We start from the raw sequence: 24,664 nt of genomic DNA, 5'->3' as shown, positions 1-24,664 counted from the left end.
ATGTCATAAGGAAAGTGTATGACTTGGAAAAAGATGAGCTGGTCCTTGGTAAGGCTTGAGGAACCACCAGTAGAAAGTCTAGGCACCATTGGACTTCATCCCTCAATGTCAGTGGTGCTAAGGGAAGGCCCTGGATGCTTTCATGTCCCTTTCTCCCCACCACACCCCCATCATGGAGATTTTACAGAGAAAACCACGGGGTCCCAAGGCACACGGGCTGGACAGCCACAGATGAGGGGTGATCTGGGTGATTGCAGTGATTAGCCCATCAAGAAGATCGCAGAATCATCCAGGTGCCAAAGAAGTGCTCCTATTGAATCTCAGGGAATGCAAAAGTTGTAACAACAGGATGAAAATTCAGAAATTCAAACAGGCCTTTTTGCAAGTGTTCCTAAAGTGAGGCATCGCAACTGATACGAACCCAATGGCGTAAGCCCCGAATATTGCAATGCCTGTCAAGCCGGTTCACTTCTCCCAGGACTTCTGCTATCTAGACAGGGCCCATGCCGGCTTCCTCCAGGACCAGGCGAGTTCTGGGAATTCTGGAATCAAAGTTCTCAGTTCTCTGCGGTGCTTATCTGTGAAGGCAAAGCAAGAGAGGGCCCACCCAGGTATTCTGCTTCTTAGCATTTACATCTCTTGGTGTCTCAACTTTTCTCCAGTTGCGTGTAGTCTGGACACTTTCTCAACAGCCTGGGGGTGGTCAGTGAAGTGAGAGCTCGTACTCTGGGCAGGTAGTAACAGGTGATATGGTGTAATTGCAACATTCAGTTTCCAGTAAACATTGCATATCGTAATATCATAGACCATCCTATAATATTTGTGGACGTGGTAAAAGACTATTACACAATATATGCAAAGTAAATATAAGTTAGTAGTAACATTAATGTTGTACTTTACCTAGTGCTTTGGAAACGATTGGGTTTTTTTATTCTTTTGGAATTAAAATTTGTTTTTTATTTATTAAATTGATTTTGCTTGCCATTTTGAATTATTTGGTAGACATATAAATATAGCTTCTCCTCTCTCTCTCTCTCTCTCTGTCTCCGTCTCCTCTGCCCTCTCACCTCTCCTCTCCTCTCTCTCTCTCCCTCTCCCTCCCTCTCTCCCTCTCTCTTTCTGTCTCTCTCTCTCTCTCTCTCTCTCTCTGTGTGTCTCTCTCCTCTGCCCTCTCTCCTCTCCTCTCTTTTAAAGGAATGAAATGTTAATCCTGGGGCACTGATGTTTTACAATGCCTGATCAAGACAAAAAGGTGAAGACCACAGAGAAATCAGCAGATAAGAAACAACAAGGAATCTCCACTAGGTACAGTACACTGAGCCCGGGGAAGGCTTGGCTTGAGCAGTCACTCCTTGATAAGGGAACCAGTTGCTCAAGTTTGGTTCCTTAATGAAAAATGCGGTTAGAGTCGCCTGGCAGCTGTTACTCTGGGTCACAGAAGTGACCGAAACTTGTGCTGCTGTCAGGTGTCCTAACATGCGTGAAAGTTGGAAGGTACAAAGTCACCCTGCCAAGGGGTTATGTCATCAGTAATCGGTAATGTGACCTTTACAGCTATTCACAGACGCGGCTTTGTTAAGTTTGTGTTATTATTCTTTATCCTAGGGACTACTCAGATCTTAAAAGACTTCGGTGCCTGTTAAACGTTCAATCAAGCAAACAACAGGTATTTTTTCAATAGTGATCTGGACAACACTATGGTAACATGAGAGAATGCATTTTATTTTAAACAGACTGTGTTTAATTGGTGTAGGGAGTTCCCAGGGAGACCCTCCCTCTACCAGTGCAGTCTGGTCCTTGCTCCACAACATGAGCCTTTGAGAGTTGCTGGGGCACTGAGAGATGAAATGACTGGCCTGGGGTCACTCAGGCAGGATATAGTAGAGGCCAGAGAGAGGTTGGAAGGTACATTAGAGAATGTCAGATGCAGTTTCCTTCTCCTGTCCTCCCCTCCTACAGCCTCCCCAAAAGGGAGCCAGTTTCTTCTTGAACACTTTCAGTGGTGTGGGGCTCAGTACTGCCCAAGGCGGCTCATTCCTTTTTTAAACACCCCTAATTACTAAAATGTTCTGACGTTGAGCTGAAATCTACCTCCCTACAAATTCCCACCCTCGGTGCTGCATTGGGAGCTCTGCACTTGGCATGCCTTTAGATGGTTATGGTGGCTACTCCATCACTTATTGGTCTTTCCTTTCTCAGGCCAACCACCGTCACTTCTTTCAGCTGTGACTCAGTAACATGGCGTCCTTGCCTTTCCTGGTGTCCCTCCTTTGCATCTTCTCTAGTTTCTCAGTTGGTTCCTGTTGTTTTCTATTCCTCTTCAAAAGCAGCTTCCAGACAGGAACCCACCGGCCCAAGTGGAGAGTATGGAACCACTGCTGCCTTTCTTGTTCTGGGGTCTCTATTTCTAATCATGTAGCCTAATTTTGGGGAAGCTACTTCACACTGTTGGCTTGGATAAGGCTGAATGTCTGCTAAAACTCATAGCCCTTTTTCACATGAAATGCTTTTAAACCAAGTGTTCTTTTCATTGTACATTTGCATTTGATATACACTATTGTACACATACACACACACACACACACACCCCCACACACACATATACACATACTGCAGGATTTTACAAATAATCCCAATTAAATTTTACCCTGTCAAGTTTGTCCCCTTGTTCCAACCTATTCTCAGGTCATTTTGAATCCTGATTCTCTTACGCAACACAGTGGTCATCCCTTCCAGCTTCTTGTTATTACTCTCACCCACTAAATGAACTCCTATTTGGGCTACATGTTACAGAATAATTTTAGGAAAGTACTTTAGCCTGAAGTTGTTATTGCTCAGTTGTGTCTGACTCTTCATGACCCTGTTTGGGGTTTTCTTGGCAAAGATAGTGGAGGGGTTTGCCATATCTTTCTCCAGCTCATTTTACAGATGAGGAAACTGAGGCAAACAGGGTGAAGTGACTTGCTCAGGGTCACACAGCTAGTACGGGTCTGAGGCCAGATTTGAACTCAGGAAGATGAGTCTTCCTGACTCCAGTCTTGGTACTCTATCCACTGTGTCACCTAGCTTGCCCCTTTAGTCTGAAGTACTTGGGCTAATTTGAATAAGAAACCTTATCCAACTTTCTTTGAATTATAAATTCTGAAGCAGTGCCCTACCATGAAATATTTTGATATCATTTTTATCAAAGGCCTATCCTGTTTTTAGAGAGAGAGGAGAATGTTCAGCCCAGGAGGGTCTCCTTCCTGAAGCTACTCAGGCCAAGAGAAGGAAGACCTCTGATTAATTCAGAGAAGCATTTCGTGACCAGAGTGAAGGGAGGATCCGTAGGGGAGAGCTTAAAGAACAACTGAGTGGGAGCAATTGCTGATCAGGTGTCTGCTGGGTTCAGTTCTTAGCGGTTGCTCCAGTTTCCTCTGAAGCTATGTCATTACTCCTTAGGGAGCAGTAGTGTCCTATCACGTTCATGGACCCCAATTGGTTTGGCTATTCCCCAAGAGGAGATCATCCCATTAGTTTACAATTTTGGGTTCTCAAGAAAAGAGCTACTAGAAATGTTTTTGTGCATGTAGGTTTTTTCCTGTTTCTTTGATTTCTTTGGGGTATAGGCCTACTTATGGGGTAGCTGGGTCAAAGGTTAAGCATATTTTAATAACTTTGGGCATGGTTCCAAGTTTCTTTCCAGAATGGGGGACCAATGCCCTGTACCAGCAGCAGTGCACCAGTGTGCCTCTTTTCCTGTAGCTCCTCCATCATTTATCATTTTCTTCTTTTTGTCATCTTTTCCAGACAGATCTTTGAATAGGGAAAAAGAAATGAAATTTTTGTGGAATCATACTTCAAAGCACCCAGCCAGATGGAGGCTGTGGATGATACTTTCCTAATATGAATAAAAACTGGCACAGTGGCAAGATAGTGTGATTAGCACAGTGCCTGGCACATAGTCAGTGCTTAATAAGATGCTAGTTGACTAGTGAAGAGTGACTTCAGTTGACTCAACATCTGATAGAAATCTCAGACCACTGAAAGTGGATTTTTTGATCAAATTTTGACTTTTCTACAATTTCCTACTTCAGCAGGCAGATGAACCAATGAGAGGAATTGTTACTTTGGGCTCAGATGATCAGTTAATATAAAATATTCAGAATAATGAAAAAGTCATTTCAAGATGAGATGTGCTAACAACTGGGGTGCTGGGAAATTTCTTTTAAACAACTGAGCCTTAAAGAGAGCTGGGGCCCAAGAGGTGCAGGTCGGAAGAAAGAACTTTCTTGATATGGAGAATTGTCAGAGAGGAGGGGAATAGGATGTCATTTAGTAGGGACAGAAAGTAGGCAAGTTAGTCTGGTGCAGAATGCCTGTGGGGAGTAATGGATAATCAGCCTGGAAAGATAGGCGGGAGCCAAATTGTGAAGGACTTTAAAAGTCAACAGAGCAGTTTTATTTGAGTCTAGAGTTAATAGGAAGTCACTGAAGCTTCTTGACCAGGGAAGTAACAAGGTCAGACCTATATTTTAGCACCATCTGTTTGGCAGCTGCAGTGTAGGCTGAATTGGAGTAGGGAGAAGTTGGTTGTCGGGAGACCAGTGAGAAAAATCATTGCAATAATCCCAGTGAAGGGAGGTTGAAAGCTCAAACCAGGTTAAATGGCAGTGCGAGCAAAGAAAGGGGAGTTAGATTCACCAAGACTAGACAACTGATTGGATATGGGGGTGGTGGTATTGGTGAGGAAGAATGAAGAATTGACCACAACTCTGTAGTTGTAGAACTGGGAGACTGGAAGAGGTCATTAGGAGGTGTTAGGAGGTAGAGGGGGCCAAAACCTGTTGTGGGCGTGTGGAGTTGGATGTCCTGTGGGGCAGACCCTGCAGGCTCTTGCTGATGGGGGACTGGATCTCAAAATAGGTGTCGGGGCTTGATATATAGATTGGGGAGTCACTTGTACAGAGATTCATGATGGATGAATTTCTGTAAGCTGATGGGATCACCAAAGTAAGGGAATGTAGAGAGAAAAGAGAATCCACCCTCAGGGGACATGCCCAGGATGCTGCTGCGGCCGTGAGGTGGAAAAGAAGTGGTCAGACCGATAGGGAACCCGACGAGGGTGGTGTCATGAGAACCCACGGAGGAGAAGTGTGTATCCACATGGAAGGGGTCAGCAGTGTCAGATGGTGTAGAGAGGTCGGTCTTGCAAGATAGATCATTACTGACTTTGGAGACAGTCATTGCAATTGAGAGGTGTAATCAGAAGCCAGATTGCAAGCTGAAAATTGAGTTAGAGGTAAGAAAAAGGAGGCAGGGGTAATAAATAGCTTTTACCTTATATTCTTCCCACCTGGGATTCTGTGATTATGTGATTCCTTATGTTAAAATTTCCAGTTCACGTTGGTTTTCATCCATAATCTATGCCTCAGACTCCTGAGCCTCTTTTCTATTACTGCTGAGCCCTGGCTCTATTATTGCCTTTACTTTTATGCTGTGCCTTTTGACCAACATAGACTCAACAGTGTTCCACTCCTAACCTTCGTAAGGGCATGGCAGTGATCCTGGGTTCTTCAAGGCTCTGCCGACAGAGCGTCAGCTCTGATAGATTCTACCGTGCTGGGGAGTGTTGGAGTCCACTCCTAGAAACAAACTCTGGCACTCGCCTAGCATAGTATGGAGAAAGTGCCACAGTTAGTCTGGTCATCTGGTAATTAATTCTTTGGTTCTGGCAACGCAACAAACAAGTACAAATGCAAAATGGCTCTCAGTCCTGCTGCCCCCCTCCCCCTTTTTTCTGGCACAGTGACAGAAAGAGATTAGAAGCCTCAAAGAATCTCACATTTTAGACTGCCTGTAAACATAGTTCTTAAAAATCTAAATATAGTATGTTGATCCAGAGATTAGTGTATGGACATAATCCTAGGGGAGATGAATCATATCCATCTTGACATTTTTATGGTTACAAAACCAGAAGATAAGAGGAACACGTAGTTCCATGGAAAGATGATTTCCAGAATCTCCCTGCCCGGGCAAGTGCAGGAGTCAGGGGTCAGACCAGTGGTAACAAGAACACATTTCATGTAACGTTTGGGTCATCTCATATTGTGAGGCTCCTGGTGAGCGTTTGTAAAGAGACCACCTGGGGAATGAGTGCAGCTTATGTGCCAGAGTCCTTCCTTTATGAATTTGGTGGGACCTTTCAAATGAAATCTGCGTCTTTTATGATACTCAGTGACTTCAATGCAGAGATGAGAACCGTCAACCAACGAATCAACAAGCATTTATTAAGTAAGTGTTCACTGTGCCAAGCACTGTGCTGGACACTGAGGATACAGATACCAAGACTGAACCAATTCCAACTCACAAGGAGCTCGAATCCTAATGGACAAGACAAAAAGCCCATATAAAAGTATATATAGAATATAAAAGGCAACAAAAACCAAGTAGGTAAATATAAAGTAGTTTGGGAAAGAAGGCACAGACCATTGGGAGGAGGGGTGGATCAGGAAAGGTTTTGTGTAGAAAGATGTATGAGCTGCAACTTGAAGGAAGATGGAATCTGTGAAGTGAAGGTGAGTAAGGAGTCCATTCTACGTATAATGGATAACAGGGCAAAGAGATGGAGATGGGAGATGGATAGGTTTGAAGAACAGAGAGAACACCAGTTTGGCTGGCTCACAAGAGTGCAATAAGGGTCAGTATCCAACCAAGCTAGAAAGGGTGGTGGAGACCAGTTTGTGAAGGGCTTTAAAAGCCAAACAGAGTTTCTGTTTGATCCTAGAGCAAAGATTCTCTTAGATCCTAGAAGAGGAGATTGAGGAGGAGAGTGACATGGCCAGGCCTGTGCTTAAGGAAAATCATTTTGGCAGCAATTTGTTGGATGGAATGGAGTGGTGAGAGACTGGAAGCAAGGAGACCAATAGAAGGTTCTTGCATGAATTGAGGTCAGAGGTAATAAGATGGTTGCTGAGGGGGGAGTAGACCTGAGATATATCGTGGAATTGATTGGTTACTTGGGATGAAGAGGAGTGAGGAATTGAGGATAATGCCAAGGTTATCAACCTCAGAGACTGGATGGATGGCAGTGCCTTCAACAGAATTAGTGAAGTTTGAAAGAGGGAGGATTGGGGGTGAAAGACAGTGAGTTGAGTTTCAGATGTCTCCAGGACATCCCTTTTGAAATGTTCAATAAGGCAGTTAGCGTCGTGGGACTAAAGTTCAGGGGAGAGACTGAGGCTCGCCCTATAGATCTGGGAGTCATCTGCAGAGAGACAGTGATTAAACACTTGGGAGATGACAAGGTCATTGAGAGATCATAGAGAGGGAAGAGAAGAGGGCCTTGGACCAAACCTAGGGGAACACCCACAGTTAGGCATCTAGATGTGAATGATGAGCCGGCCCAAAGGAGTGGTTAGACTACAGCAGGACAACCAGAAGAAAGATGTACCGTAGAAATCCGTAGAGGAGAGAATAACTGGTTAGAAGTGTCCTGGGCAGTATGAGGAGCATGAAAATGAGAAAAGACCCACCAAAAATTAAGAGAGCAGTTTCATTTGAGTGATGGGGCCAGGAGCTGGTTTGCAAAGGGGAGGTGAAAATGGTGAAAATAAGTTTGAAAATAGGAATCAGGAATATGAGAGGCCAAAGCCTTATTGGCTTCACAGAAGCCTCACTCATTTACATAATGAAATTCTTTCTTAAAATGAAATGGATCAGAAAACACTGGATATGGCAAACTCACCGTAGTGTTATAAAGAATGAAACTGATTTTATTTTCAGAGGCAGGAAATGACTTGTTGCTGGTGTTGGAGTCATTCCTGAATCAACTGTTTGGCTGTAGTCACACCACTGGTTTATTAGATGAAAGATCAGAATTAGTACAAAGCTAGAAGAAAGAATAAAAATGAGGAAAAAAGATATGGCACAGGGGAGGTCAATAAAAAGGTCCATAGCCTGATTTACTTAAATAATTATGCCAAACTATATTAAAGTACACGTTTACTCATAAAATATGATGAAGAAGGAAACTGCATGCTTGTGGTTAGTGTTATTGTATAAACTAGATAGTAGCAGCAGAGCGGAAGTCCAATTTAAAGAAAGTGTGGTAAGAGATCCAACTAAGTTAAGTTATCCCAGGAATGTTCAAAGACAAAAATGGAAGGACAATAAGTAGACAAAAAATGGAGATGTTCAGCAGAGAATTCTATAACAAACATGCTTTCACCTTCAAGGACAGTGGAGCCTAACATCATAGTCCAGCATGTGCTTATAGGAGATACAGAAATGGTGTTAAGCAGAATAAAGATGGGGAAAGAAGCCGGATTGGGCCAAAGGTTTATAGATGTGGTCTGTGCTGTAGGAGAGGTAATTGTGAGGCATTGGTGACCAATGTTAAGATATCTAAAGGGTGAAAGATACCAAAAGTGTGGAAACAGTTTTGGACTTTTGTTAATATAAAACAATTGGTGCCTTCCCAAAACATCAACAACTACCAACAGATGCTTATTCTTCCATCTTTATGAAATATTTATGAGAATCATGTATATACAAATCAAGGGCATCCTTAATGAGAGCATTAGTAGGGAACAAATAGGCTTTCACAAGAGATATTCAATAATGGATCATGTCTTTATCATTTTGCAACTGATTGGAAGATGTAGAGAATACAAGGTCCTGCTGCACTCATTTTTTGTTGATGATGAAAAAAGTATTTGAATTAGGAGAGCAAAATGCTGCCTTCAAGCCTCTCTTCTGTTGTGCATTCTATCCATAAATCAAAATCATTCACAATTCTTTGGAAGATATTAAAAAATAAAAATAACCCTGTTTGAGGACCCTCTTCTTAGAAACATCAGGCAAGGCAGAAAACTGGAGGATGTTTGTTAGCTACAAACATCTGGCCACTGCGATGGAGGAGATCTCCTTGGAGGGCAAGGGAGGACAGATATCCAAGCTGAGGGCTCCAAGGAGACAAGCATGGGGGCCTTCAACCTGTTGAGTCGGTGGCCTTCCTGCATGGAATGAAGAGGGTGTAGACAAGCGTCACTGGGCGGGCAGTTGTGGACAGGTTGTGCTCGGTTTCTTTAGAGAGGGCATCCAAGTTGATGAGCTAGACTACAGATCCCTTTGTGTATTTGAGTTTCATCTTGGCTCCTTTCTCACTGTAGGGCTGGATCAAGCATTTTGTTTGATTTTTGATCCACAGTGTCTGGTGGTTGAAGGTGCCAGGTGCCTGAGTGTCCAATCTTCAGCTCACTGCTGTATTCTAAAATTCATATTTGTTCTTGATTCAGGCTGACCTTTACACTCAATCATCCCTAATTATCCGAGATTTTACCACTTAGTCTAGACACATGTGCTCTTATCTCCTATCAAGTTCCTGTCATACTGGCTTATTAAAACTTTAGGGAAATGAATTTTTTCAAAGCATTGTGTATCACATTCTTTCCCATGTCATAGCACTACTCTTGGTGCTCATTCTGCATTGTTCCACAGTTAAAGGAAGATAGATAACAGGACTGTATTGTAATTTATCTTTTAACATTTTGAGTGTTCAATATGATGGCAGGAAGATGCTATGTAAGGAACAGGCAGTGTTATTAGTATCACTGATCTAGTTATCATTAGATGGAAACTGCTATAGCTGTACCAAAAAAAATCCAAGAAAAAGTGAGAGTTATCTTTTTGGAAAAGGTGGAATTGATGGTCTCTTCACTGGATTTCTCTTTCTCTCTCTCTCTCTCACTGTGTCTCTCTATGTCTCTGTGTCTCTGTGTGTGTGTCTCTCTCTTCTCTCTGTCTTTCTGTCTCTTTGCTTTTTGTAGTACTTTGGGGAGGATCTGTGTATGTTTCTGAAAGTTGCAAAAGCCTGTTTTATATACTTGAGTGCTATTTTTTTTTTTTTATGTACAGTGGAGGAAATACCTTTCCAGAGACTGAGTATGTCTTTCTCTGTCCGGTTGTAACTGAGAAGACAAATTAAGATTCTGATGTTGTTTGGTGACCATAAGATCAATGAAAAGGAATTTGAATTGTTAAAAGTAATATTTTCATCAGGCCATTATAGCCTAATGTCTTATTCTCACTTAGGACTTCATCCTAAGTGAAGATAGCAGGCTTTTGAGATGCAGCATGGTCTTTTAGGTCCCTTGTAGATGTAGTCCGAAGGAGGCAGAGTTGTCTTCTTTGCACTTTGAAAGTGGCTTCCAGGTTCCTCTACAGAGGTGGAGCTGAGGCTGATGATGAGGGAATGACTGTCTGGAAACAAGCAAAAGTGGTTTGGCCATTCCCCTGTGGCCATTCAGAGAGGTGCGGATGTCAGGTGGTGTCTGTGATTGAATCTGTGGGCCACTTGGCTGGTTTACCTCTTGTGGAAGGAGTGTTCAGTGGGAAGCAGCAGACCCAGGTTCTGGTCCCCTTGCGTATTCCAGATGATAACTGTCCTCTTGGACAAGTCAAGTGACCTGTTTAGGACTCCATTTTATCACCTTTAAAATGGGATTGTAGTAGGTGATCACTAAGGTCCCTGCTGGCTCTGAAAAAAATGTTTAGTCTGTGATTCTGTAAGCCGCTCACCGTTCCCTCCACGCCCAGGGGCTGGAGTAGGCCTCCAGGGACATAGGTTGAAACCTTTTGAACTAGGTGGTGGAGAAAACCCAAAAACCTCTTGTTCAAAGCATGTTGAGATTTTGAGTGTGGAGCATGGGTCTCGATTCTACATGGCTTCTTGTGTGGGCAACTTTAGAAAGCTTAAAAATTCAAATTATTAATAAAATTCATAAAAGCTGTAAGATCACAAGTAATTTTTGATGGGAAATGAGGTTTCCCAGCTTGTTGAATTATACGTAGTCAGTAAATATCCACTGGCCTCTTTCCTCATCCACATTCTTTGTGTTAGATAACTAATTCTCAATACAATTAAAATTATCTTCTCCTTTTCTAAAAAAACGTTAAAAATATAAACATCCCACAAATTTAAAGGAGCAGAGAAACTCTTAGAAGTAGATAATGTTGCCTATTGGGTTCAGCAGGAAAGCATAAGGGAGAAGTAGACAGGGGAGTAGGTTCGCCATTGTCCCAAGGGTTCCTCTGATTCTCTTGGTAAGTTGAGTGGGAGCAATGGAAGGCTCCAGCTGTTGTAAATGAGGCTTAGATTCGGTTCTCCTGGAAAGCAACCTTCATCTGCGGCTGCTGCTCCTGTAGACCCTGCTCTCAGTCCCCTTTGCCAAGCTGAATTACTCCGAATCTCCTGGGTCTCTGGAGGAGGGATTTAGAACTGCCGCTGCAGCAGAGAACTCCTCCCTGCCATTCTGAGCTCGTGATAGCTTCATTTCTTCTTGGGCTGTGCAGAATGATCGCTCCTTCTTTAGTGACTGGTCACCTCTCTCACAAGGCAGCCCGTCTAAGCTTTGTAAGAATGACTGCTGAGTGTGTAAAGTGTTTTGGCCAGACTAGAGCATCTAAGCTTGGTTTTTCTTTATTTGTTTTCTGCTGATACATAATAAAGACAGGGATGTGGACCAAGAGGTTAGACTTTGCCTTCTTGGTTTAGCTTTTGTTCTGGCTTAAATTAACTTATATGCCAACCTGGAGATAGTCTTGGGAGTGATTTTTTTTCCCCAGTATTCCTTGAACAGAGCCCTCAAAATCACTTTTGGGGGACCAGATCCCTGTAAGGGAATAAATGTGTTATAAGAAATTTCTAAACCTTAGTCAAACAGTTATCTGGAATAAAGGACTTTGCTTTTGCCCTAGACACAGAGAATCAAATTACTGAAATTCAACTTGAGCACACCCTTCTTGACTTTTCTTCTGCTCCTTCTCAGCTGAGTTATGATGGCTCATAGGCTCTGATATGATTAAAAGAAGTGTGAGCTTATCAGAAAGAGGCTTTCTGGTCACTGTTCCCTAGCACCTGGGAGCTGATGGTGATTGACTGGTGGTCCTGGGGAGATGAAGTCTAGAAATTGGTAGCAGAGGGACACTCGGCAACACTTAAACCAGAGGAAATGTCCAGCAGGGAGCAGAGATGACGAGCCCGTGGGTCGAGCAGAGCGCCGCCTGTCAGAAACAATGCACCTAGCAGAGACTGGCAGAGAGCAGTGTGACAGCATAGGACACGGCAGTCCGGCAGCTGGGGATGTGAACTGTTGCCCCAGCCACTTGTGTACCCTGGCCACCTGGGTTTGTTGCATGTATTTCATCATGCGTGTTCCCTGGGCACATGTATTCCCACATGGATACCCTCCTTATCTGGGGTTGGGATAACCTATGGAAGAGTATCCTGTCTGTGAGCATGGGGGGGGGTGTCTTTCTTTTTCAGTTTAATTGCTATTTGGTTAAAAGTCTGTTGTTTTAAAATAGCATGTCATTTGGTTCAGTTGTAAAAGCCAATACTTGTTGGTGGAGGCTAATGAATTTTAGATTCTTTTTTCTCTCCTAATTAATCCTTTTTAAAAAGTATTTTTAAAATTAATATTTATAGCCAGTAGATATTTACTGACTACATATAATTTAACAAGCTGGGAAACCTCATTTCCCATAAAAAATTACTTGGTATCTCAGAGCTTTTGTGAATTTTATTAATAATTTGAATTTTTAAACTTTCTAAAGTTGCATGATCTATATAATGTTGTAGTATATATAAAATAACAAAAATAATTTAACAATTATTTTTAAAAGTCAAACTTTCTCTTTCATGATGAACTTAGCAATCATTATCAAAATGAGTGTTGACCCAAAGAGCGTCTTGCTGCTGGGATAGGGTTTCTGGGTGCTCATTTGTAAACGGGATACCCCAAAAACTACACCGACAAAACACACACACAAATAATGCTGCAGAGAACACAATAAATTTCCACAAAATAAAAATTCTGTGTAAATTAAATTTTTGTAAAAAACTATCATAAAAAGGTCAGTAAAAGAAATCCATGGTAAATCCTTTTGTAAACAGGATAATGTTTCACTATTTATTAAACCTGGATTTTTCACAGTTTGAGTATGCCTTAAATGAAATACTCCTGTATTTTCCATTTAGACAAAACAATCTGAGGGGTTTGTGGGAGTAGGGAACATTAGTATCTTTTTAAAATTAAATTTTATTTTATTTTTGCTTCCAAATTCTCTTCCCCCTACCTCCCCTTCTCCTATCCGTTGAGAAGGCAAGACAAATGTAACCTAATACAAATATGTATAGTCATGTAAAACAAATTTCCATATTAGCTAGGAACATGAATATCTAAATGAAAACTATGGTCCTTTGTAGCTCTGATATCCTAGATTCTAGCATCTTCTCCCCCAGCCAGTCTCCCAGCAGACACAAGAACTTCCCTACAGAATTCATCTGTGGTCGTCGTCTGGAGAAGTGACGCTTGTTTTCTTTCTAATAGTCATTTCACCATACCTGTATCAGAAAGTGAATTCCTACAAGGAAATAAGTGAAATGCTCCCTAGTGAAATATGTATCCCCAAAGATTTGGAGGCCATTTGATTGGCATGTTTATATTGTATTTTCATCATAGGCTTCAGTAGAAATAAGATAAGCATATGCCACCCAATGTGGGTTCACCTGATACCTTGGAGAGAGATCTTGCTATATATGATTCCATTGCACTTCTCAGAAACCAGAAGTTAGCATGTTGTATTCTAGATACCTTATGCATAATGCCTTAGCTCAATTAGGTGTCATCCTGATTAGTTTTCTGGAAGTGCTAGGTAATTTGTCCCCCCATTGAGCGTGTTACACTCTGAGCCCTATCCTAGGCTAACTTCAGGTGTTTTCACACCTGGACTAATTTTATGCCATATTTCAGTGACCAAAAAAGCAGATAGCAGATCATACATTATTATTCAAATTATTGACTAATTTCCTCAATCAGCTGTTCGTGTATAGTTGGGCCATTAACTCACTATACCAAAGATCAGAATTAGTAAAAAGTCAAAACAATATTAATGAGAAAAAGATATCACATGCAATTGGAACAGCTCAGTCCTTAGGTATTTAAACTAGTCATTCATAATGAAATTAGTAAAAATAAGTAAAAAAAAATTAGAACAAAGAATACGATATCACATGTAATTGAAACAATTCATTCTATAGCTATATGAACATTTAAATAGCTATTTAAATGATCAGTGAGTAACAGACAGCAGGAATGACATCAATGCTGATTACAATAATTTTGTACAGCAGTTTTAACTAATATAAATGAGCTGTTATAACAAGGAGACCAAAAGAGCCTAGTCAGCATAACCTAGACTTCCTTGCTAAATAGAGATGGTGGTCGATGGTGACACTGGTTTAGAATATTAACGTCTATGTAGAAGTCTTATAAAAAAGGATGATGGATAACTATGAATAGTATTGTCACAAAAGCAGAGAGAAGTTGTGGAAGGATAAACCTGGTTAAAAAGCTTGGCGTTAGATTCAAGGAAGTAAAGTTCCCCAAGGGTATGTAAGGACAAAAATAAAAAAGAGATCATAAACAGAAGAAAAATGGAAAAGAGCACCAAAAATTTTTATGACAAACTTTTTACCATTGAATGCAGAAGAGTCACCGCACTTGAACTTAGTTTCCCAAATGTGTTTATAGAGGAGGAAGAAATGATACCCAATAAAACAAATTGGGGAAAGCGGTCGGATTTGAGCAATTTGACTTTATACATAAAGGACATCTGTCCTGGGAGAGACACGGTTGTGAAGCTGTTGAGGGATCATTTCCCAAGGTACATGGAGGAGGAGAAGATACAAAAAAGTGTGGAAAAAATCTTAGGCCTAAATAATGCCAAAAAAAGTCACTAAGGTCATAATATGAACAACTACTGACCTACATGCCTGTCTTTGTATCTAAACAAAATCTTTAGGAGATCAATTATCATGAATTATTTACTTAAATAGCTATAGTTTGAATTGTTTCAATTGTATGTTATATCTTTTTCTCATTATTCTCTGTTCTAATTTTTTTTTTACTAATTTCATCATTCATTTTGAATTACTAATTTGAAAACCTAAGAATTTAGTTGTTTCAGTCACATGTGGTATCTTTTTCTCATTAACATTCTTTCAACTTTTTACTAATTCTGTTAATGTGTATTTTCAAAGATATAATTTCTCATCTGATGGCTGCTTTAGTTACTTCTTGAAAAAAATGCATGTGTTGTCTCACTGTTATCATTCTCTTTCTCAGAATTAATAATTTTATCTATGATTTGTTCTTTGATCCAGGAAGTCATTATTAAGTTTCTAGTGAGATTGGTTTTTTTTTTTTTTTTGTGCTTTCTGTATTATTATTTTGTTCAGGTATAGGCTGTACAAGAATGGGTTAAGCTCAGGATGAAGACGACTGTTGGATCTATAGGTCCAGTCTTAGCCTCTCTCCTAAGACCCAATATACCATCACCAATGTCTTTTGGGCATTCTGAAATGGATGTCTTACAGACAACTTAAACTTAACGTATCCAAAACAGAATTCATGATCATTTTACCAAAACCAGCCTTCTTCTTGGCCTTTCTGAAAAGGATGTCATTATTCTTCCAGTTACTCCAGCCTTGAAACCTCAATTTCATCTGTGTCTCTTCCCTCTTATTCCACATATCCAGCCAGTTACCTTGACTCAACTAGAATGTATTCATTCCTTTAAAATGGTCATTTGCTTCTTTTCTGCCGATGTTTTGTCCTTGTCTGTATTTTTGAACTCCAAATATATCATTCTGTTTTTTAGACACTACTCTTCTGGAGATAGTTTTCATCACGTGATCTAAGATGCCTGCTCTATTATCATTTTCAATTCTGCTTGGAGAGTTCAGCTTTCTGACTTAATTTCCATCTTCATATCCCCTTTTAAAAGTTTGTCATCTTTTTTGAAACATTCAGGAATTTCATGTTGTCTCATGATCTCTGGGGGATCCATGTAATTTTCTTTTTCGCTAGAATTTTCAAGTTCATTTTCCTTCAGAGGATATAATGTATTCAGTGTGTTATGACCTTCTTCAACTTGCATTTTTATTATTTTTTTCTGTTGTCTTTGTGAATTTCCCTGTTTGTTTGTTTTCTTCTGTTGGGCTTTTTTTTTTGCCTTTCTCCTCTCATCTTTGCTTCTGGTGTTCCTCCTCCATCTTGGGCCTACCCTTCCTTTTTTCACTGCCAAGTTTAACATTCTCCTGGTCCAGCCTCTGAGGCTGCACCTCCTCAGCTGCCTAGCCTTGGACAGTTTGGGGGCCCAGGTCCTTCCTTGCCCAGAGTAAACTCATCTCAGCTAAGGCTGCAAATTTCCTTTCCCTTAGCCACCGAATCCCCTTTCCTTTGACCAGTTCTGGCCTGTTCCATCTTTGCCCCTGTCTCCCTTCATCGATTACTTTTCTTCAAGTGGCAAGCCAGAATTAGAGTTTTCTGTCTCTTAGGGCTGTGGGTGGGATTCAGACCTGAATCCCTGTTATGGAGAAAAGGAATCTGTATTCCCACAGCTGGATCCTGAAACACAGGCTTGTGAGGTTGGCTGACCTTGCCTGCTGTGTGATAGGGATCTGGGGGTGCTGAGAGTGGAGGGGAGTTTTCAATATTAAAGTTCTCTAGTGTTATTTCTTTTTTTATCTTATGGCGTCAGCTCTATTTGCTACAAAGCTGGCCCTTCTTTGGAAGTATGGAGGTGGTGTGGTAGTTAGACTATTGAACTTGGAGTCAAGAAGACCTGAGTTCATATCCTGCCTGCATAGGACCTTGGATAAGTCATTTAAACACTTCCAGCTTCACCTTCCTCATCTGTAAAATGAGAATAACAGTAGCACCTACCTCCCAGGGCTGCTATGAGGATCCAACGAGATCACATATGTAAAGTGCTTGACTTTTACATATGTAAAGTGATGCAGCCTTATGGAAATGATGACCATAGCTCTTATTAACTGTTCTTCTGAGTTTCTCTGGGGAGTTACACGCAAAACACCCACTCTGCAGGCAGCTTATTTCTTCCTGTATTTTATTTTGTTTCTGGCTACTTGAAGACCTTTGTAATTAGAAAGTGTTTTATATATATATATGATAAATACGAGCTTTTGTCGTTTTCATTATTGTCGTCTTTTCTGCAGCTTCCAGCCATTAATTTTGACAGTGCCCAGAATAGTATGACGAAATCAGAACACGCCATCAAGGCTGGTGGACACAGAAGTTGCGGTCAATGGCAAGAGTCAACTGAGGCTGTTGAACTGGAAAACTTCAGGTGAGGAAGGCTGCATTTGCCTGACCCAGACATGGAGACCTTTGACTCATCAAGAGAGCTGAAACTGGAACTGGCCTTTGTATGGCCTTCTTTTCACAGCCTTCTCTGGTAGCTTCAAGCAATACTTTAATCCAGGCCTGGGAACAAAATAGAGAGTCTTTTCAGGGACCAATGACAGAACAGGGCTGGAATGTTTTTGTACCCAGTGTTGACATATACACATTGGGACCTTCTTCAGCTACAGAATTTTTGATCTGGTTGGGTCCAGTTTAAATCTGACCTTTATTCTGAACAATCTACTTCCCGTCCATAACAAAGTATAACTAAAAGAAGCAGCTAATCTGGGTAGATGTGGTTAATAAATACATTGGTTGTCACAACAATAGAAAATTTCCGTTGGTAGCTATAGAAAAGGTCTCTCTTCATTGACTTAGAATGTGATTCTCTTGTCTCCATGTTTATCTCCTCATCGCCACTCAGACCTCCTGGAGACTTCTCATTCCTAGAGGCCACACCTCTTCTAAGAAATTAGTTCTCTTAGCCTTTCTAAAGTGCTTAAGCCCCTGTCACTAAGTGCCACATAAATATTGAATGGACCTGAATAGCCTTGGATGTCCATTTGAAACTGAGAGAGAATTTTGTAATTGCCCAGCACATTCCGTGTGATAGGTACAGGAATTCTAAAAGATCCGAGAGGGTCAGGTGCTTTCATTTTAAACCCTCTTTATAAAATTAGGGAACATATGCACAAGGAAGTTGGAGCCCACGCTTTTAATAGTCTGCTCATTTTCCATCTCAGTCTTAAAGCTGTTAATGGTCAATGGGCAAAGCTAAGTATAGGAATATTCACTATGGTCTGCCTTTGACTCTGGCATTTAGGGAGTGGGCCATCATGGAGGCATGCAAGGGTGTTCATTTCACAAATGTTTATTGATTGTTCTGCGGGCATTGTGCTGGCACTGATCTCAATACAAAACTTAGATGAAGATCTCATCCCTGGCTTCACGGGATTTTTTGCTCTATACCATTAAAGCACAGATATCCTTATTGCCTAGTGTTCAGCCTCCGAGATGACTCATCCTCATTGGATAGCTGCCAGCTCTCCGCTCCCACCCCTCAACACTGGTTTTTCTTGTGATACCAAAGCTGTTATCATGGTCGATGTTCTAGCTCCTTGTCTTCCTCCCACCCATGAACTTGGGTATCTTCCCTTGCCGAGGTTTTCACTGACTTCTGTAGATTCCAATGACTCCCAAATCTGTTTCTTCTATACTAAGTTTTCCCCACAACTCCCTTCCTGTATTTCATGGAATTAGAGACCCTCCTAGTTGGAAGGGGGGCTCTTCAAACCAACCCAGATCTGAGCAGAAGGCCCCTGTACAGCATCTCCAACAGGAAGTGATCAAGGCTCTATAGATGGAGAACTCATTACCTCCTGAGCCAGCCTCTGGGACTCTTGGGCAGGCAGCTTTAATTAACTGAAATCTATATCTTGGTAACTTCCAAGTAATCTTCCTAGTGCCCCCTGTACTCAGAAAACTACTAATGGCCTGTTCCTTACCGAATATAAGATAACATCTGAATTCACTTAAGATTATTAGGAGAGAAGTGTTTTGTGGTACTCTGTTGGAACCTTGGATTTTGACCAAGAGGCTGGTGTTTGAGTTCCATATCGATTAAGCAAGACCTTTCCTTCTCTAGGCCTCAGTCTCCTCACTGGTAAGTGTGTAAAATGAGGGTGTTAACCTAGTTGACTTCCAAGGCCCCACCCAGTGCTTAATTCCATGGTCCAACATTCCTCCATATCCTTTTCTCTCTAGTGAAATTAGAACTGGGAAATGAGGGGAGGGGATTCTATGTCTTCTAAAGTCCCTTTCAGCTCTAGAGATATGATCTTATAACTGTTGTCAGGTTCTCTTCTTTTCCTAGGGGAAGAGGATAAGCATTTACTAAGCCCCTGCTACATGTTGGGTGCCATGCTAAGCATTTTGCAAATATCTTACTTGATCCTCACAATAACCCTGTGAAGTGGGTGCTGTTTTATTATCTCCATTTTGAGGTTGAGGAAACAGATGCAGACAGAGTGAGGCTAAGTGACTTGCCCAGGATCACATAGCTATTAAGTATCTGAGGCTGGATTTGAACTCAAGTCTTCCTGACGCCAGGCCCAACACTCTGTCCATCACACCACCTAGCTGCCCCTGTACCATCTCTGTATTGTATCCTATTTCTTGATTTCCTCTGTGGTTGGAATGACCGTATCATCCCTGAGTACTAAAGTTCTTTTCTTCTTTTGATGCCCACAGGGTAAAACCATAGATCTTTCCCTGAAGCCTTTCCCCTCTTCTTACCACCGTTCTCCCTGACTTAATTTCTTCTTTTTCACTTTTCATGGAACTTTGAAATATGTCTTCTTTCTATAATTTCCCCTGTGACAAAGTACTTCGGTGACTGTAAGTCACCCACAGTTCTCACCCTGGGTAGGCTTGTTCCGAGTCTTTTCAAGAGGTGTGAACTGGAGCTAATGGAGCCCTGCTTCTGAAGGAAGAGGGAACCCCTGGCTGGGCGTAGCTGGAGCCGCCAAGCCAGGCTGGTGCGAATTCTGTCGAAGGATAGAACACCGTTAGGATTCCCTGCGGCTGAGGCAATGTCACCCACTAATCCCTTCCTCCCTCCCTTCCCTCCCACCATTTTTAGAAGCTAAATTTTGTTTTAGGAAGGAGGCAATGCATTTGATTAAATTCCGTAAAGAAGATGGTAGGGAATGGAACGGTGTTTGGTCATTGCGTTGCCAATTATCCTTTGTCCAGATAATAGGTGCTCACCTAGATTGTTATCTGTGGGCTTTTAAGAGTAAGATTCCTTTGGATTTTGTGCTGTGATACATTCCTGCAAATGAACATTTCAGACATTTTTCTCTTTTTTTTGCTTCAGCGTAAACTACAAGAATGAGAGAAATTTTAGCAAACATCCGCAACACAAACTGTTTCAGGAGATCTTCACAGCATTGGTGAAAAACAGACTTGTATGCGGGTAAGGTGACTGAGAAGACACGGGTGTGGGAGCGTCGGGAGCGTCGGGAACGTGCACCCTGGCTGCTGCCCCTTGGTTTTAGGGCAGTTTACAGGATCAGACCTTAGATATGCTAGAGCGATTAGTGATAGGATGTCCAACAACAGCTCAGTCGTTTCCAGTCACATCTGGTTCTTCATGACCTCATTTAGGGTGTTCTTGGCAGAGATGCTAGAATGGTTTGCTATTTCCTTCTCCAGCTCATTTTATGGATGAGGAAACTGAGACCAGCAGGGTGAAGTGACTCGCCCAAGGTAAGTATCTGAGGCTGGATTGGAACTCAGGAAGATGAGTCTTCCTGACCCCAGGCCCAGCACTCTCTATCCACTGTGCTACCTAGGTGCCGAAGTGGTAAAATAAAATAAAGATAAATAAAATAAAGATAAAATAAAGTCCGTGAAAGGAAAGCAAGAGAGGATGGTTTTCAGGTGCTTGCCTTTGCCTACTTTTGGGCACTGAACTTGGCAGTTTAAGAAAAAAAGGGAAACGTTGAATTCCACAAAAAGAGTATGCACATTGGGCCATAGAAAGCCTTTCCCTCTGTTCTAAACTGAAGGAAGAGCAGATTGGTCCTTGTATAAAGAACATTGGGTAAGGTAGTACGCTGCTCGAGTGGACACGTCTTTCTCTTCCTTAGGAGGGCTAAAGGCATTGGATTCTTGCTTAGTGAGCATTCTTCTCTGCTGTACCGACATCCTAGAGTCCTGGCATTCACCTGTTAGTAATGTGACAATATGGGGAGACCGCTCAGAGAATCTAGACAACAGTTATGGTGAAAAACTGGAAGCTGAGAGGAAGTCGACAATTAAGGAACGGCTGAATACGTTGTGGGGCGTGAATGTGAGGGAGTGCTGCGGTGCTGTGAGAAAGAAGGGAATGGGTGTTTTCAGAGAGAAGCGGAGACACTTGTATGAGCTGGGGCCAAGAAAAGCGAGCAGACTTAGGAGATCAATCTATACTGTAACATCAAGATTACAAACATGAACAATTTTGAGGACTTTTGTAGATTAACGGAAAATAAAATGAGCAGAACAATTTATTCAACAGCTACACTGAGATAATTGTAAGAACTGTGATCAATACAAGGCCCATTCACGATCTGAGAAGACTGATGACGGAACATGCTGTCCATGACAGAGAGCCGATAGATGCAGGATGCAAAGCAGCGCGGTTGTTCTTGTGTGCAGCTACTGGGGGAGTTGGTTTTTCTTGACTCTACATATTTGTTATAAGGAATGTGAATTTTTTTGTTTTTCTCTTCCTCTCTCCCTTCCTCCCTCCCTCCCTCCCTCTTTTCCTTCCTTCCTTTTTTCCTTCCTTCCTTCCTTCCATCCTTCCTTTCCCCTCTTCCTCCCTCTCTCTTCCTCTTTCTCTCTCTGTCTTTCTTTCTTTTTTTCTTTCTTTCTTTCTTTCTTTCTTTCTTTCTATGGGGCAGCGGGTGAGAGGGAGAGGAAACTGAATTCTGTTCATTTTTGTAAATAGAGAGGATGTAGGGGATTGCTACAGATATGGAGTATTGCGCACACTTTCAGATGAGGCCACTGTGTTATTAATTTTACTTAATTACTTTACTTTGTTTTAAGAGCCATCTCATGAAATAAATGGGAATGAGCTGTAAATATATAGAATGGAAAAAAATTGATAAAACTGAAAGTGAAAAAAAGAGAGTCTAGAAGAAGAAACATTTAATATATCCAGGAGACACCAAATGCATTACTGAGCCATTTATTGGTGTTAGATTGCTTTGTAAGATGGAATTCTCTAACAAGTGCCTATAATGCAGAGATTCCATGAAAGTTAGAGCCAGGCTTTTATTTTTAAAGTTTTTTTTGGCATCTTTTTTTTTACATCATTTCCTTTTAACTTCTTCATACCATTTAACCATTCCTTGTGACGAAGAAAAACATTTAAACAAAATCCACAGATAAAATCACAGTGTCTAAAAGTACATGCCACATTCCACATTAGCAGCCCCCCACCTCTTTCTTCTTAGAAGAGGGAGGTATTTTCCATTATCACTTTCTCTGGGACCAAGATTGGGAATCAGGGTTCCTTCAGCTGCCTTTTGGTGGTTTTACATCACTGGAGTCCCCATGTTTATTGATCTCGGGACTCTATTGACTTTGTTCTGCAGGAGCCCATTGAAAGCTTCCCATGTGTTTATGAATTCCTCACAGTAGCTATTTCTTAAATGCAATACGATTTTATTAAATTCGTATACCACCTATTGCTTAGTCACTCCCCAAGTCATGGGCATCCACTTTATTTCCCATTTTTGGTGATGACAAAAATTGTGTTGTGTATATTATGATATGCATGGAGCCTTTTCTTCTGTTACTGACCTACTTGAGGTATATACCCAGCAGTGGGATTGCTGAGTCAAAGGGCACGTACAATTTTCCTCACAAAATTTGGTTTTGCTTTCCCAGAATGTTTCAATTCACACTTTTGCCCACAGTGTATTAGTGTGTTTGCTTTTGCACAGTGTTGATGATTTCTGTCTGTTAACATCTTTGCTGCTTTGGAGGGCTGAGGTCAAACTTCAGAGTTGTTTGAATTTACCTTTCTCTTATTATTAGGGATTCCCCCGCTGTTTGTGGGTATTGGTGTTTCTTCTTTTGAAAACTAACTGTTCATATCCTTTGACCAGTCATCTCTTAGTGAATGACTCTTGGTCTTCTGTATTTGTATTGAAAGAGCCATGTTTTTAGGTGGGCCCAGCTGTCTCTTTGCTGTGAACATTTTAGAGCTTCCATGCAGAGGCCCACTATGCTTCAGGACCTCTGTGGACAGCTGGCAGGCTTGATGAAGCAGGGCTCATATGTTCCTCAGGAATTCTCTCAAGCATTTGTACGAAGTTTGGCCAAGATCCTTGAGTTCCGTGCCATGGAACACCACGGCAGCCTGGACAGATGTGTTGGTCAAGAGTTTTGGAATATCGCTGGTGAAAGAATCTCTCTGTTAAAGACTGGCTGTGGGATGCCTGATTTTAGGGCAGGTGGGCTCTTTCCTCATGGGCCCCAGTGGAAAGTCAGCTCTATGACGCACCACTGCATAGATAAAAGAACTGACTTGTGGGATGGGTTTATTTAGCCTCATTTATCAGGTATAATTGACCCAGATGTATTCCTTCTGATGGTTACTAGCCACTGTTTAAGCCTATTTATTATGGACAATAATAATAGGTCAGTGGTAAGGATGGTGCATCTCTAGCTGCAATGCATTCCCCCATTGTTTGGATCTAAATTAAAAAGAGGAAGGTTAGAATGTAGGTCTTTTGGACACCATTAAGGAATCAAATGGCAGTTTCTTTAATTTTAGCAGCAAGATGACCACAGGCCCTTAAGAGACGGTAATGGCCCCTGGCTCATATCAGGAGTGTATTGTTTGACTGATTGGTGGTTCCTCTCTGAAATCAAAGACTGAAAAAATATTAATGAATGTTGCCAATAGTCCTAAGGTGTCCTAAACTGTTTTCTTGATGAGAAAATGTGGGGTAGAACAATGTGATTAATGGTGTAGTAAGTCTACCTGAAGCCTTCTTGTTTATCACATAATAGTTTTGAAAGCACTCATTCTTCAATTGGTTGCCCAGAAAGCCTTCATCAGGTTTCAGAGGGACATTGAATAGACTGATCTATCTATAAATTTAGGGAAAACATTTACTTTTCTTTTTAAATATGGGTTGAATCACACTTGGTGCCACTCCTAAGCAAACGATAACTATATTTTTCTTAGGCTTTATTTAATTTTATTTATTTTTCAGTGAGCAAAAATACATTTTCTCTCCTCACCTACTCTTTCCCCATTGGAAAAAGAAAAACAAAACCCTTCTAATTCATGAGCATAGTCAAGTAAAACAGATTCCTGCATTAGCTATTTCCAAAAACTATATTTCCCCTTTTGCATCTAGAGTCCATCAACATCACCAACTAGAGTTTAATTAAATTAAATTATTTAGGAAAGATTGAAGTCCACCCTTCAAGGCTGATTCTAAACTGTTCTGGTTCCAAGTGATTTTTCCCAGGGGTCTTTTTCAATTTTTAGTAATTGATGGATTATTTCAGTTCGAAGAGAGTTCTTGACTGTCAGCCAGAAAGGTAAATGGAGTCTCTACAATATGGAGAGCCCATCAAATGGCTGTGTCATTGTTGTTCCAGATCTATGATGTCGCAGTGTAGGGAACTCCCAGAGAGAAATCCTACCATATAGATAGGCAACTTTCCTGTGATTTATCATCTTAGAGAGTTCCCTGGGGCACCAAGAGGGTGAGTGACTTGTTCCAGGTGATCCAGCCAGAGTGTCCCAGAGGTGGAGGCAGAGGAAGGATTTGCATTCTGATCTGGATGATTCCAGGGCTTGCTTTCTACCCTGCGCAGCACCTCTCTATTACGTA

The 24,664-nt window shown here is 41.4% G+C and overlaps 1 protein-coding gene across 2 annotated transcripts in view; it reads left to right on the top strand.

Annotated features, from left to right (window-relative positions):
* The window catches only part of NEK10 (NIMA related kinase 10), a 243,601-nt gene that overhangs the window by 20,862 nt on the left and 198,075 nt on the right, over positions 1–24,664 (top strand). For both annotated transcript variants that reach the window (XR_003570051.1, XM_027872513.1), the window contains exons 2-5: positions 1,195–1,305; positions 1,606–1,666; positions 17,066–17,196; positions 20,131–20,229. Coding sequence is in view for 1 of the 2 variants with exons in the window: in XM_027872513.1 (XP_027728314.1) it covers positions 1,232–1,305; positions 1,606–1,666; positions 17,066–17,196; positions 20,131–20,229 (365 nt within the window). In the remaining variant the exon portion in view is untranslated. The remainder of the gene's footprint in view (positions 1–1,194; positions 1,306–1,605; positions 1,667–17,065; positions 17,197–20,130; positions 20,230–24,664) is intronic.

Source organism: Vombatus ursinus, unplaced genomic scaffold (assembly GCF_900497805.2).
Source record: "Vombatus ursinus unplaced genomic scaffold, bare-nosed wombat genome assembly UNPS02014799.1, whole genome shotgun sequence".
In the NCBI taxonomy this organism is placed as follows: Eukaryota; Metazoa; Chordata; class Mammalia; order Diprotodontia; family Vombatidae; genus Vombatus; species Vombatus ursinus.
Note: the sequence above shows the minus strand (reverse complement) of the source record. Positions and strands in the feature narration are given on the sequence as shown.